This window comes from Crinia signifera, chromosome 12, assembly GCF_055691185.1.
Source record: "Crinia signifera chromosome 12, ASM5569118v1, whole genome shotgun sequence".
NCBI classification, from domain to species: Eukaryota; Metazoa; Chordata; class Amphibia; order Anura; family Myobatrachidae; genus Crinia; species Crinia signifera.
The window spans coordinates 30,693,034-30,709,206 of record NC_139228.1 but is presented as its reverse complement, the minus strand read 5'-3'; the positions used below and the strand labels follow the sequence as shown (position 1 = coordinate 30,709,206).

Here is a 16,173-nt window from a genome sequence, read left to right as displayed (position 1 = left end):
ATGAATTAAAGACTATATTATATTTAGTAATGTTATCTATTATATATTTCATTATTAAACCTGAATTTGAGGTACTTTTTCAACATTTAGTATAGGGTTCAAATAAAACCTGGCCCCCTAGTGGTCACAACTATATCAACCATGTAGAAGACCTGATTAGCTATCCCAAGTAATAACCTGCAACGGATGATTGTCTTACATGGGAGTGTCCATGTTTGTAAAAGTCGGATGAAACTTGTTGTTTTAAAGATTCAAATCTACCGTTCACCTATACACAATGGAGACAGCCAGTTATGAGAGTGCAGCCTATCCCGTCACTAGGTGACAGCGGCACTTTAAGGTAACAGTTATGCAGTCTGATAGTGGGGTTCTAGTCAGTTGATATTGTACGCAGACACCTCTCCTGTAGGCAGTCCCATTTATTGCTGCTTTTCTACAAACTGCAGGGTATCGTTAGAGAGCTCCAAGTCTTGTTCATCGACATCATCCAACCATGGGAAGCCTATAAAAATGTCTGCTGTACCTAGCTTCACTACTGTGACTGAGACAGGTAAGCCACATTTCCAACTTTCCATATTGTGTATGAAGCTGTTAGTCAAGGAATTGTAGAAGCCGTTAATGTGTTGCTGGCTATTTCTATTGAATTGCAAGTAGTGTCTATTGCAGGAGGGGCTTCAAGATCTACCAACAGTTCATGTGTCTCAGGCAACCTGTGGGCCTATAGTAGGATTGAATGCAGAATGTCTGACAAGGTGACCGTAATGACTACAGCTGTGCACCAGATAGGTGGTTTGAAAAACGTGTACCGGTGGTAGATCTTGAGGACCAGTTCGGCCACCTCTGGTCTATTGTCTGTTCTTGGTCCTCTGCCTTCCTTCCTTTCTTTCCTTCTTTTCTTTTTTTTTTTTTCTTTTATCTTTCTCTCATTTTTTTTCTTTCTCTTTTTTTTTTTTTTCTTCTCTCTCTCTCTCTGCCTCCCTTTTTTCTTTCTTCTTTTTTTTACTTTTTTCTTCTCTCTCTCCCTTTTTTTCTTTTTCTCTTTCTTCTTTCTCTCCCTTTTTTTTCTTTCTCTCTCTTTTCTCTTCCAGAACTAGCACTACACTTGATGTCTCGGTGCCTCTCAAAATAGCGAAACCTGGGTTCGTCATCATTCTCTCCCCAGAGTTTGTCAACCTTCTTTCCTCCAATCTTGCTGATCACTAACAATCTCACATCTTCCCATTCCTCCATGCCCACTGCCCTAGCTCCACTCCACACATCCAGTCCCTTGGATGATTTTGTTGCCTTATGCTTCAAATTATTGCCAGAATAGGTCCCTTTATTCCACTGCTGTTGCCAAACCCTTAGGGGGATAATCAATCCCCCCCCCCCATTTCTGGCGGATGGGCTATTCAATGCTGTCTTGCCCACACCCCCTTTTCGCCAATCAGCAGGTGCGACATTTAATCCTGCCTGCCGATTTGCTTGCAGTCAAGCAAAACGAAAACAGGCCAGTCACAGCTGTCGGGACAGACTGACAGTCGTGACACGGGATTGAATACCCCCCTTAATCTTTCTCTAAATATCCCCCACCTTGACTACTGCAGCATCCTCATCTGGCCTTACCCTCACCCAGCTACTTCTCTTACCTACTGCATTTGTTGAAGAGCTGCGGCAACCAAAGCATAATCCTCAATAAGTCTCCGGTATCAGGGCTAATTGAATATCCCCATGCAAATCAATTGGCTGCAGTAAATTACTGCAGCTAATTGAATACTGACCGTAGTGTCCAAAGAGTGAATACATATAGGGGCAGTTGAATCACGCCCAGTCAAATGATAAAGTGGGAGGTGATGACGCACAATCAACTCCCAACTGTCGTTTTTCGCACACAGCTGATTGGCTGGTGTGTTATCACCTTCCACTTTCACTTCTACAGGCTCAATACATCACATTGCATTAGCATCTCGATTGCCTCCTCTAAATTGTATAATTTAGGGGTTCCCAGACTTGGTCCTCAAGGCACCCTAACAGTATGGGTTTTAAGGTTGTAACACTTGGCTTTCCAGATGGTTACTTCTGGCTTTGGCTAATGCCAAAACTACCCTGGTGCACAGGGAACTCCCGGTTCTGGCCTGGTGCGGAAGCAATGCGTCCCACGTTCTAGAACACACATGTCTTCTGCTCTAGATGATACGTGCGCCTAACTGTCTGTATATGATCTGGCAAGCTGTCTCTATTAGATGACGGTAATAAACCGTATGATGTTTTTGATGTATCTAAAAGGGTCTATCGATGTCTATAATATTACTTCTGATATCTAATTTGCTACATTGCTGGACCTATAAATCCCCCACTGCTACGAAGAGGGATCCCTGAGTCATCAGTGTTTACGGGGTCTATGGTGTGATCAAGTGTTTTTTTTTTTCCCCCTGATTCTGTTGATTTTAAGTTTTAACTTTAGTCTTATGGCCAGCAGGATATTTTAATGAGTGTGGAAAGATGTCCTCCATTTACATCAACAAAATTAGTTTGCCATCATTAGGTGCCACTTGTGATACTTACTCCCTGGCTCCTGAGACTTATCCAGCTCCGCATTACAGCGTAAATCATGTTAGCGTTATATTAGAATAAGCAGTTGCAGCTGTCTGGGATTCTGAAGGCTACAAACACCTTCAGAAGCTTCAGGTATTGTTCCCCGCAACCAGGGCTTGGAAGCGGGGGGAGAGTTTTGAGTGTTATCTCACAGTGATGTCTAAGGCGAGCCAAAATAATGAACTCCAAAACCATATAACAGGTTAGGTAATATTGTAAAGTATTCCTATTGGAATATCGCCAACTTTTAATCTTTAAACATGGCACGTGTCTAATGATTGTCAGAAAGGGTGTGGGGAGTAGAGAAAGTAATACAATTTATGCTAAGGACTTATGCAAAGTAGGTATGTATGTATGTATGGCCCCGATCCAGTTATTAATGTATTTTTATTTTGACTTGCGGGAATTGTGAATGAAATGTGTTTCGCTGTTTTTCAGCAGAGGCGGAGAATGCTGCTGACCCCTCTGCGAATCAGGTGGATCTCAAAGAATCCCAAACACCCACCCCAAACAAATCCTACCTCTGCATACCATTCCATAAAGGAGAAGATTTGGAGGGACCATTCAGCGATACCAGTGACAATCCCACCCCAGTGAACTCTGCTACTAGCACCCCGCAGCTTACTCCCACCAATAGCCTCAAGCGTGGCTCTCAGCACAAGAGGTGTTCGATGGTTTTCTTGGGCTGCGGAGCTCTCCTAGCTACCGTTGGGCTAGGCTTCGACTTTCTAGAAGCGAGCAAATGCCAGTTAGGTCAGGATGAACCTGAGCCGAAGGAGGAGAAAAAGAAGAAAGAAAGCCTCTTCCAACGTGCCGCCCGTCCCAGGAGAAGCACCAGCCCACCTTCTAAAAAGCTTTTTCGGAAAGAGGACTCCCCATCTCATCCCGCTGAGCCAACAACATCGGTTACAATGCAGTCCCTGTCTTCCATTTCTGAATGTAACTCCACTCGTTCGCTCATACGCTCAGATAGTGATGAGATCATAGTGTACGAGATGCCCGCTACTCCCGTAGAAGAACGAGCGCCCGTTGTCTGCAGTCCTCTGGTGAATGTACATGTTGAAACTTTTAAGCGGGATCCCAACCAGTCCCTTACACCAACTCATGTGACTCTTCATTCCCGAGCCCACCAAGGACACCGGAGGACCCCTTCCGATGGTGCCATTAAGGCGATCCAAGTAATTGCTAATGGAACGTCGCCCGGAAATTGCTTAGCAAGCCATCCCGGATCAAGTAGGTTACACCAAAGTCATTCATCCTGATTTCATGCCATGGTTCTATGTGGTGGTGTCTGTGTTTGGATTCTATTTCAGTTTATAACATGGTTGTCCAGACCGACCCTATGGGACTGCAATCCTTCTGATTATTCAGAGCTCAGTATATTTAGGTGGTAAATGTTTTCCTGGTAAATCTGTTCTTATATATCCTGACCTATGCAGCACATTGGTTACTCTCTGGTTATTTCCTGTAGAAAGGTTGTAGAGAGACATTAGGTCGACAATGGCTAGGTCAACAGTCAAAAGGTCGACATTCGTTTTTCACTTTTTTATTTTTATTTTGGTCACGAATTTCGTCATGGTCAAAGTGTACCGTTGTGCTTCGAGCGCGGTGCGTTGCTATGCTCAACAAACTATTCTGTTCTCCCTCTATGCCCTAGTGGATTGTAAAGTATGAAATACCGCCTGCTGACACCCAGTGAAAAACCCATGTCGACCTTTTGATTTACATATGCAGATGCTGGGTGTGAGTGAAACATCCATTTGCATGCCTGCGGAGGATCGAGGCGTGCGAAGGGCGGGGCGGTATTACATCCACGCGCAACTCTGCGAAATAAGGTCCAAAATCTGTAGAGAGGCACTTTTAAATTGCTCAATCCGGAGTTAAACTGGTTTGGCAAATAAAGATTCTTTATAGTGCATTAATATACCAGGGGGAATGAAGTTCTGTTTTGAGTGGGCCACTCTGAAAAGTTAGGGAGATTTGTCTGGTCAGATATTTCTTAGTTTCAATGCAATAGCACAAGTATAGTTTATATTATATTTCACTATGCTCCCGGTTGGCGGCAGGAAATGCTGGGCCCCCGGTTGGCGGCAGGAAATGCTGGGCTCCCGGTTGGCAGCAGGAAATGCTGGGCTCCCGATTGGTGGTAGAAAACAGTGTCTTTAGCTTAGTGTACACACAGTGCCCTCCAAATCTAATCATATGCACATTAGCTTCAGTATCACATTTTAGGTCGAAAGAGGTTAATGAGAATAATCACCATAATGTAATACATTTTTCAGGTCATTGATTTAAAAAAAAAAAAAAAAAACTGAAAATGATTTGCTGTCTTTTTACTTTAGGCATCGTATCCCCAAATAAAGACAAAAAAGAAGTTCCCCGTCTTCCCGACCCCAATGTAGTTTTCCCTCCCACTCCGCGACGCTGGAATGTTCAACAAGATGCTACACTGGAAAGACCCAAAACTTTAGAGTTTGTTCCAAGACCTCGACCTTCCACCAACAGGCAGAGACTCGACTCGTGGTGGTTTGTGTCGCCCAGCCGGAACAAAAGTGACTCTCCTGCTAATAGCTCATTTGCTGAAACTCCAAGCAACATGGACTCCTGTTTCGGTAGCAGCAGCGGGAGCACTGTGGAAGAGAGGTCCGGGTTCTCTGGCTTCACTCCCGTCCATGTGGCGCACCCTGCAGGTGAACGGACATTACTGGACGTAGACGTAGAAGGTCAGAGTCAAGATAGCACTGTTCCTCTATGCAGAACCAAACTCAAAACCTACAAAACCTGTGAACAAAAACAAGAGTTCTGGTCCTAAAATTGGCATGTCTACCTGCAGTCGGCAGAAATGGGACGTAGCCACATATCTTGCACTGAATGCACTTTGAGGATTCACAAGATCGCTGAAAGGCAATATGATAATTAGTCATTATGCTGCTTGCCCTGTTTATCCTATCTGCCTTTTCATCTCTTGAATATTTGGCAATACTGTAATATTCTCAAACGTCTTTAATCCAGTAAGAGCTCATTATTAGATGTACTGGATTCCTAGATCTTATTCATTTTCCTTTTTCAGGGAGGGGGGGTGTGGTGGGGAATTACCTTATTAGATCAAAAACAATTATCCAAAATCAGCATTTTGTTTTTTTTATTTTTTTATTAGTATTAATGTCTTGCTGTCTTAAATTTAAATACATTCCTGTTGTTTTGGTTTCTTTCCTGCAAATGCTAGTGTAGCCACTGGTCTTTGTACTACGGTGAATTGCACCTGAGGACCGCAGTATCATTCATTTAAATCCCATCTGATGTTTGCAAACTGGTTTTGGTTTAGATATTTTCTGTTTTTGTGGCAGATTTCTAAGCAGGTCACGTTAATTATTAACACTGGACAGAACATAACGATTAAGTCTTATACACTGGTCATCCAGTCTGTTCCCTTGTATGCTGTAATAGAACCTACACTGGAGTGTTAAAGAAAATGCCTGTGACTGGCGGGGAACTGGCGAGGACTCTGCTCTCATGTCCGTCCTGTTCCTTCGCATTACAGTAATTAATGTGCAGTATTCAGATAACGGTGTAGCATTGTCTGTTAGCAGGCCTCTGATGTATTTTTATATGACATTCCTTATGCATGGACAGCATAATAATGAAATTCCAGACCCCATGTATTTGCCTTGAAGCTTTTTTTAAACCGTAAACTGATGACTGGAACCACAATCCATTGCGGTTTGGAGGATAAAGATAGTGTGAAATTACAGCCTTTGTATCAAGCTCGGATGACGTCTCCACAGCATTATATATTTGTTAAAAAGATCATCTTGAATATTGCCAGTCTTGCCCTATGTGAGCGCCAATTGCTAGAGTATAGGGATTAGTGGTCGGGTCTGTGGCAGGGTGATGTAGATGCCTGGACATTGTTCTACTTTTAAATGAGGTGCATTAGCAGAAGGGCATACGAGGTGGTTTGGGATTCATCCACACGAACCACCTGTTACATGCTTCCTGGCAATAAGATGTCATAGGTTGAGTCCTTTTTAGAGCGACTTGGCTAATGCGGACAATAAGCTAGGTACTGACATTAGCCATAATTGATCATCAAATATACTTTGTTTCCGGAGGTGTTTTTTTTTCCCCCTTTTGCCAACAGACTTTAATCAGCATTATGCCCTAAGTAAAGGGTTTTCTCTCCTGAACGTTATTCTGATTCGTTTTTTTGTGCCATTGAGGTGTATTCAATGCCTCGACGAGGGGGATTTGTATGGCAAGGATGGCTTATTTTTGGTGAGGAAATCCATTATCGTAGTCCAACCCCCCTCGCTGTATTCAGTGTTCCAGCAAAATCCTCACTGTCAGAGGACGGTGAGGATCCCCTTAAATGCGAGGTTTGCTGCAAATGCATCGAGTCTGCTGCATTTTGTGGCATACCCCGCAGCTTTGATGACCAGACTTGCTGTTTCCACCTCGCTGGAAAGAACCAGCGAGGTGGAAACAGCGAGTGAAGGGGACGGCGTTGAATACTCCCGATAGCTCGCCGTCTGGGGCATTGAATACCGCCCATTGTGTCAGTTTCTTTGTCTATTTGTTTTATATTTTGTTTGTTTTTGTCTTTTGCTGTTATGTGGTTATTTTACCGAATATATTTGCAAGGCAAGTTGGTATTACTTGTATGTGGGTCTGTGGTAATGCCCATGGAGGGCCGGGGGGGGGGGCACCTTTTTGAAAAAAAGATATTTGCCAAGAATTACAGTTTCTTCCTTGGCTTTCAGTCCCCGTTGGATAAAATGATTCACAAATTCTCGTATAAAGATTCACTGGTCGGGACAGTAGAATAGTTTCATTTTTTGGGAAACCTCACTGACGAAGCCCAATTCTTTTAAACAATTAATTATTTTTACTATGAATTGCCAACAGAACACTGCATAACTATTTCTTGGCTGTATTTTAAGTTTTCAAATTATTTTCGATTTATAATTTTTTTTCACAGTCCCAATATATATAAACTTTTTAATATTGGATTTTATAGCAATTAATCATATACTTGTTCATGCTAGAAAACATACACTACTTGCCAAATATACATGGACTCTTTCCCATTGAGCCACAGACATTGCTAACCTCTGCATACAATCAATCAGACCTGCAATCTCTATAGTGAAACATTAGCAGTAGAACATGGAGAAGACAGTATACCGTATACAGTAGACTGGATGATCGGATGCCACCTTGGCCAATTTAGTATATGTAACATTTTATCTGTCATTCTGCCATGTTACTTTTTTTTTCTTTGACCATTTGTTAACTCCTAGAAATGCAGTGTACCGCCTACCTGCCAGTGGGGGAGACTTATCAAAACTTGGAAAGAGATCACGTACCCAATAGTGGGCCTCAGACCTGATCACATGGCTGTGAATTCGCATGCCAGGTGATAGTGTATACCTTCGGCCCATAGTATACATGCACCCGTCCTGCTATTATTATTTTTTATTATTATTTATTGATCGATGGCCATACGCAATTTGATTGAAAGGCTGCATTTTGGGGTGGTAACAGTCCATGCCCAGGCATTTGAGGGGAGGGCATGTGACGTCGGCACTGACAACGATCTGACTGATTCTATTGCAACCGCCGAGTAAATCCTGGGCTACGCCAGACTGCACACAGTGGGAAAATCATTCGTTGGTGTGCGGTTGCAAATGGATTTTCAGCTATTCGGCTAATTTTCACAACCGGTGCTAAGCAATTTGCAGGCTTGCACAGGGCGGGATTTCACTAAGGCGGCGAGCAGTATACCTGATCGCAAGGCTCCAAAAATCAGCTCTGTAATCAGGTCTGAACCAGACACATTTCTTTCTCCAAGCTTTGATAGATCCCAAGTTGTTGAAAGCATCTTTCCTTTCCTGTTATAACTTTTCTCTTACTTTGCCCCTTTTCAACGTGACTCATGAACTCACTAGTAAGGTTGTGATAGAGTAGCTTCGTAATTTCTTTCTTGATAACCTGAGAGAGGGAGATGAAATAGTGTTTTCCAGAAGCTGGCAATTCAGTTTAGTGCGATATCGAATAGCACCAGTAATATTTGCCCTGAACTGTTCAATCAGTTGTGCTGTAAACGCTGGTCTCTTACAGTTTAGTGCTGCAATGCTACATGCTTTACTATTTTCTTGCAGTAGTTTTTGGATGGTTTTTAGTCATGTTTTACCAATGCAGTTTAAACTGCATCCGTGAAACATGACTAAAACAGTCAATGGAATTTCATCAGAAATGCTTTTTTTGACCGTCGAACAATCGTCCCTTTTAATTGAATAGGTCGAATGTAAATTCAACCTAAGAAACTGAGAAAAGTTACATTATTTCGAATGTTAAAAAATCAGGCACTTAATTCACTGAGTTTTAGATACTGGCCAGTCAGTACTGGGATTAATGATCACATGTATTGTAGGGATTCGGTATGAAATCCCGACGGTCAAAATCCCGAAGGTCATAATACCGACAGCAATTGACAGAAAGTCAAAATCCCGACATGGTCAAAATCCCGACATTTAAAATCCCGACATGGTCAAAATACCGACAAGGTCAAAATACCGACATTTAAAATCCCGACAAGTTCAAAATACCGACATATAGAATGTAGACAGGTGAAAAAGTCAACATGACTTTCGGGCGACAGCTCGCGAGGTCGATATGGGCTTTTCACAGTTTTTTTACCTGAATGTCGACACAGTCGACATGGACACAGTTGGAAGTCAACCGCAGCCCCTCGCATAGCTCGCTGCGCTCGCAATGCTTCGGGCACGGTGCCTCGCTACGCTCGGCACACTATTTTATTCTCCCACCACGCCCTAGTGGATGGTAGGGCATGAAATACCGCCTGTCGGCACATGTCGGGTCAAGAAACAGTGAAAAACCCATGTCGACCTCGCGACCTGTCGCCCGAAAGTCATGTTGACTTTTTCACCTGTCTACATTCTATATGTCGGGATTTTAAATGTCGGTATTTTGACCTTGTCGGTATTTTGACCATGTCGGGATTTTAAATGTCGGGATTTTGACCATGTCGGGATTTTGACTGTCTGTCAATTGCTGTCGGTATTTTGACCGTCGGGATTTTGACTGCATCCCGTATTGTAGAGTGCTGTAATGTAGTAGAAATAGACAATAAAACAATCACATGCTTTATTATTATACACGTTACATTACACTGCATGTACATAGGACTGTATTAATAACAGCCATCCACTGTAGATACAGTCATGCATGCACTGTCAGTATTATGTCTTAGGGGGCCCACACCATGTACTTGATTACAGGTAGCCAGGTCTCTTAAGTAGGTGGCCACACACATTCTGGTTGCTGACCACACCCCTTTAGCATGGGCCCCTATCACTGCATTTTCCGAGTGTAATCTTCACACCTAATAAACATATAGGTAACAACACTGGTGCCATAAACTGGCCATGATTATATATGGTCATTAGCCATTTTAAATAATCTTTTAAGAATGGGTTTAATGACTGGCCATTAAAAGAAATACCGGTACTTGTGTATTTTGGCTGCGCCCCCGATGTCCATCGCGATTTTTTTATCGCATCGCATGCCATGCACCTGATGGCATGCGATGCGATGCAATGCGATTTTTGCCCCCCTATGTGATGAAACATTGTAAAGCGCAACGGAATCTGCTGCGCTATATAAGAAACTGTAAATAAATAAAATAAATAAATAAGCGCTAACAATGTTAAATGCACCCCCACGCCACCCCCCCCCCCCCCCCCCCCCACTATAAACGTGAACCCGAAGCGTGGCGAGCGCAGCGAGGGGTGGCGGTACGCGTCCTCCGACCTTTTCATACCCCCACTATCCACGTCGGCGTGGAGTTGAGAATAGAAAGTGTGGCGAGCGCAGCGAGGCGAGCCCCGCGAAGGGACGCGGATACCTTCACAGATATCCGCGTCCCTTCACGGGCTTCAGAGGTATCCGCGTCCCCTCGCCACACTTTCTATTCTCAACTCCACGCAGACGTGGATAGTGGGGGTATGAAAAGGTCGGAGGACGCGTACCGCCGCCCCACGCGGGCTCGCTGCGCTCGCCACGCTTCGCGTTCACGTTTATAGTGGGGTTGCATTTACCATTGTAAGCACCCATTAGGGTGCTTATACAATGTTTCATCACATCACATGGTAGGGCATTGTATGCCATATACAATGTCATACAATTTTAAAATTGTATGACATTGTACAATATCGCACGATATAGCATCGCATACCATCGCATGCCGTATGGTATGGTATGCGATGCGATGAGCGCCGCCAAAATACACAAGTACCGAAATACCCTAAAATATGTTTTGGACTTTTTCATGCCAAGGCTTCAAAACCATTAAGTCTTGAAGAAACCCAGCTAAATCGATCATCAGTCTTCGGTACAGCATAGTGTTAATTAGATTGTAAGCTTGCAGCAGGGCCCTCCAACCTCTAGGTCTGTCTGTTTTACCCAGTTTGTTCTTTCAGTGTTGTCATCAGTTGTAAAGCGCAACAGAATCTGCTGCGCTATATAAGGAACTGTAAATAAACAAATTAGATAATTTGTTTCCAGTTCCATTTCACAGAGGATAACAAAAAAAATCAAGTTTGGTGATGCAGGCTGCCTTATTTGGAGCAGTTCTCCAACTTTCTTTCAGAAACAAATTGCAAATGACTTAATGGTTTAATTGTACTAAACATAAAGTGGCACTGAAAGGTGAATATAGATATTCACATACATTTTGCAGTATATTGTGTTTTTACCTGTATACTACTGTTTGAGCCAAGTCTACATTTGTAGAAATACCGTCTAGCATCAGTAAGCCTGGGGTCCAAGAATCATCATGTTTATTTATATGTATGTAAGTGCATGAACACATAGATAACATGCAGTATTTGAATTGTATATTACACAATTCTGGGTTGCTAGATATACTATTAAAATGCCAGTATACAAAATATCCCTCTGTTGTATTGGCCCAGGTCTGCTAAACTCTAAGTCCCTAAGCCAAAGGCTCACGTATACTTGCCAAATGTGCCATAATCGTGATTTTGAAAGCTTTTAGAAAATACATCTAATTAGCCAAAATGATAACCGTATGATTTTATGTGCTGCGCAGCTTGTAGGTGATTTTGAGATGTTGTCTTGAATATTATGTTGTGGGCTCCCTTTTAAATGAGACACTTTCATTGGAGACTTATGCCCCTTTTCCAACACACAACCCGGGTCGCACCCGAGATTTTGTATCCAGCTGCAACCCGGGTGTGACACAGCTTGTTAACACTTTTCATGTTTCGGAGCATCCTGGATCCAACCCAGGTAATTACCTCGGTTGGATTGCCAGGTCAGTCAACTCAGGATTTTGAAGAAGGACGTGTTTTCACTAGCAAAAAACCTGGGTCGATGCGCGTCCCTGTGCAAAATTACTGGTTATATTTGTTAGTGGAAAGGGGGTATCGGGGGGATATGCAATCCATTTTACTTTGTTCAGACTGTAACTAGACAGCCGGAATTCAATGTTCCGTCTGTCGAGTGTCAGAAAATCCGCGGCTGTTTCCGACAAAACAGATCCGACTTTTACAAAGTCTGAGCGGACACCCTTCAATCCTGCCGTTAACGGCATTGAATAGGTGAGTGCTGATATTTCCCGCTGGTTATTAATCAGACTGGGCCAATGTTCTCACCAGAGAACGCTATCCCTGACAGATTGCTCAGCGGACATTGCTTGCACATCGCTGTGCAGCATTGTGTTCTGAGCGTATCTAGCAACGCTCCTCTATACACATCAATAAGTGTGTAGGCTCCATGAGATGTTTGGGGTTCATTTATCATAAACAATAGTAAGGGTTCTTTTATAGGAGTATTTAGAATTAGTGGTCCATAAAATGGCAGATTATTTTCTTTAGCAACATAGAATGCTTTGGTTATATTTATACTTTACTATAATGACTCTTGGGGTGTTTATAGCATATTGTAACTGTTTCTGTTACTGTTCTGTTGGAGAAAACCAACTATGTACTCTGTAATAGAAACCGCACTGCTGTAGTATGGTGCTACACTCTACAAATATTCACCGTGCAGCTATCAAGCATTACACAACTCTTTAACAATGTACAACAGGCTGAATGGTTTAGAGCAGTGGTTCCCAACCCTGGTCCTCAAGTACCCCCAACAGTGCACGTTTTCCAGGTCCCCACAGAGAATCACAGGCAGAATAATTCGCTCCATCTGTGGATCTTTTAAAATGTGTCTGAATAATGAGTGCACCTGCCGGGTGACCTGGAAAATGTGCACTGTTGGGGGTACTTGAGGACCAGGGTTAGGAACCACTGGTTTAGAGTATTCATTACAAAATAAATGAGTCCGTTTCTTTCAGCAAAAAAACAGCAAGTGGTTCAGGAACTGCTAATCCTCCCTACCCAAGACACCTGTTATTTAAGTGTCCCCTTACCAGAGAATTACATGCGCACTGGCCTGAACATATCCTTGCTTGTGGGATCGTTACAAGTATTGCACTTCTAGTTGCACTCCATTTCCTGTTTCTTATTGTCGGTGTGGCGTGATAATAGTTATGTGTGTTTGTATTCTCTGTGTTACTGTTTCCGCATATCGGACATCTTGTCTGAGTCTGCAATGTCTGTCTGTCTGTTCGATATTACACCTCTACAGTTCCGTATTTAGTATATCCTTTTGCTGGACTGCTTTCAAAATTCAACTGAAGTTCTCTATGGCAATGTTTGGCACTTGTGGGCAGCTTTCATTGATTGATGTGGCTCAACAGGGTATGCTGGGATATGTCGTTTTAAATCAACTACTGAGGGCATATACTGCAAACCTGGCATGCAAGAAGAACTTTTTAAAGGTCCATTTGTTTTTAGTCCGTGTCACACTAGTGTAGCACCAGTTAAAGCATGTCCATGAGATTTTATTACAAGAACACAGCTATGCATCTGATCTCTTTCTAAAAGACTATACTTGTAGTTTTAAACTGTCATCATCTTCTAAAAGGTCTTTGAAGACCAGCATAATTACAAGGCCAAAAGTCTACTTTTGCCAGACACTTATTTCTTAATGGTTGACCGTATGCTGTAGGCATAACAGTACTGTCCATGCTTTTCTTAAATTAGGTTGTTTATATGCTGTCTAGATAGGCTTGTGGGCAGACTTGGTGAAAATGAGGTTATCCCTTAGACATGGCTATATACTCTGCGGTCCTTTGATCTCTACTTGGAGACCCGGGTTTAACTTAATGCATCTAATAATGTGCATAATTTATGGCTTTGACCAAAATATTTCCTTTTTTGTATTGGGGTCCGGGCAAGGGCAGTAGGTATTGCCTGGGTCTCTAATTGGGCAACTCTAGAATGTATCATGTATATCTGTCGCTGTAATAAGTTTGCATCCCACTTCTGAACGTCATGAATTGTCAGAACTCTATGATAAACAAAGACTCTATTGAGGTTATGATCTACATTTAAACCTAACATATGTAGCTTGGGCCTACCGTGTATATTTTACATAGGCCAAATTTAAATCTATTTACACTTTCAAAACCACAGATTGAATGCACATACTGTACAAGTAGTTCCTCTTCAGTAAGGAAGGGGTGAAGATTGTGCAAATACTACTGGTTTTTTTTTTTTTCTTTTTTTTTTTTCTTGTTTTTTTTTTGTTTGGTGTTTTTGTTTTTATTACCGTTCCCCATCCACTGTGAGTGTATCCTGTTTATTACTTGCAAAATGTTTTTTCTTTTCTTTTTTTTTTTTCTTTTTTTTTTAAATTAAATTATTGTATGTCAAAGTATTTAAATTGGAGCCAGATGCTAATAAGATTCATTCTTATTTTGGTTTGTATGTTAATATTAAAATGAAGATTACCAAGCCGGCTTGGTGCAACTGGAAACTTTCTTATATATGATGAGCTGCCCTAAGCCAGGTCTGAATATTAGAACACGCAGACCATAAATAAAATGGTTAAACACTCCTACGTCCTCTTGTGTTTTTTCTTGCAGAACCTCACATTTCAACTGCTATTGCAGACAAGATTGTAGCCCAGGGTTATGGATTTTGAGGCTTTCTAAAGCTGGGTATACAGTACACCTCGGAGAAGTTGCACGCAATTCACACACACACACACACACACACACCCCTTTTGACCTTCCCGGGGAGCAGGAAAGCTTATGCGGTCCTTTCACCTGCCATACAAGCCTGCCCAGCTCGGATGTGAACAACAGATCGCTTCTGCAGCCAGTGTCACTTGTAGGCTCTGATGCAATATGCTGAGGGCTGCGCATCAGACCTGCTGTCAATCACATGCAATTTGGACGCTTTTCCCTTGATTTGATCACCGCAATTGCATGAAAAAGAGCCCAAATCGCATGTAAATCGTCCTAGTGTTAAAGCGCAATGGAATATGCTGCAAATAAATAAATAGTGTATGGGCATCTTAACTGTTGTGGGACTACAGCAGCCAGCAATGTCCTGCTTTGGGAGTTGTAGCTTTTAAAGCGTCCTTTAAACTTTCAAACAAGGGCATAAATCCATTAAAACTACTCAAACAGGTGTTAAATGCTTTATGGCCAAAAGCATTTCTAGCTTAGACTATTTGAACACATCTGTTTTTGTTTCCAAGGAAACATCTGTATTTCTGTACAATCCATCATTATACAATTAAAACATGTACGTTGCAATTAACGTATTTTGGTTGAGTTTTTGGAAGACTAATTTGTGAAATCACCCAATAATCCAGTAAGATCTTGCAAAAGAGAGTTGTCGCATCATGCGGACCAAGGAGACACCTAAGCACCGTATACTGTACTTCTCTTTTTATAAGTGTACTGCTAAGGATCATTGACCTCACAATAGAAGTTTGGACCGAATTATCCTTTAGGCAGTCTAGATACCTGCATAAACATCGATCTCTAAAGATCTCTCCACCATCGGAACTTGCTGACATAGATCTGTTTTTTGCACTTTGAGGCGCACAAGTATAACTACATTCTGTTCGGCAACAAAGGATGCAATCCATTCAGATTCAGCTAGCTCCTCCTTCAGAATGTTGCCGTGACCGGATGCAGCTCGCGGACCAATCAAATCTTTGATTGCTTGGTGCAGTTACTTACACCATCCTCTAACCGTCAGTAACTTCCCAAAACTGACTCCACTCACTGTGCATCAGGTGGGCAATGTGCTGCCACCATCAAGCTCCTACAACTGGCATCTGGAACTTCTTTTTTCTGTTAGTTATGAATAGACCAGCTGCTGCCAAACGTACTGATTGCGGTCTGCTTTCTTGCCATGGACCAATCCATGCACAGTAGCTGGCAGATGCTGGAGCTTGAAGACACTGGTTTCAACCTAACACGACATGGCTTATGCTGATGCATGAAATAGGTTGACGGGGTCGACACAAGCATTAGCGCAACAGTAAAAGGAACAAGTTTTTCATTTTTTATCACTCATAACATCCTTCAGAGGCTGTCCCCTGCATACAGATGTTCACAGCAGTCCAGTTCTCATTGATGTCACAGTAGATATACATTAAACGTGGCTTTTGGGACCCTTTTTTATCCTACTCCAACACCTC

General features: G+C 42.4%; 1 protein-coding gene across 2 annotated transcripts in view; it reads left to right on the top strand.

The window, feature by feature from the left end:
• MAP3K9 (mitogen-activated protein kinase kinase kinase 9) overlaps positions 1-10,323 on the top strand; it is a 44,339-nt gene extending 34,016 nt beyond the window's left edge. The window contains exons 9-11 of one of the 2 annotated variants that reach the window (XM_083167437.1): positions 447-550; positions 3,016-3,807; positions 4,917-10,323. In XM_083167437.1, the coding sequence (XP_083023563.1) occupies positions 447-550; positions 3,016-3,807; positions 4,917-5,386 (1,366 nt within the window). In that variant the 3' untranslated portion in view covers positions 5,387-10,323. Of the gene's footprint in view, positions 1-446; positions 551-3,012; positions 3,808-4,916 lie in introns of both variants that reach the window. The other variant, XM_083167436.1, reaches the window with a different exon arrangement.
• Positions 10,324-16,173: the final 5,850 nt, after the last annotated feature.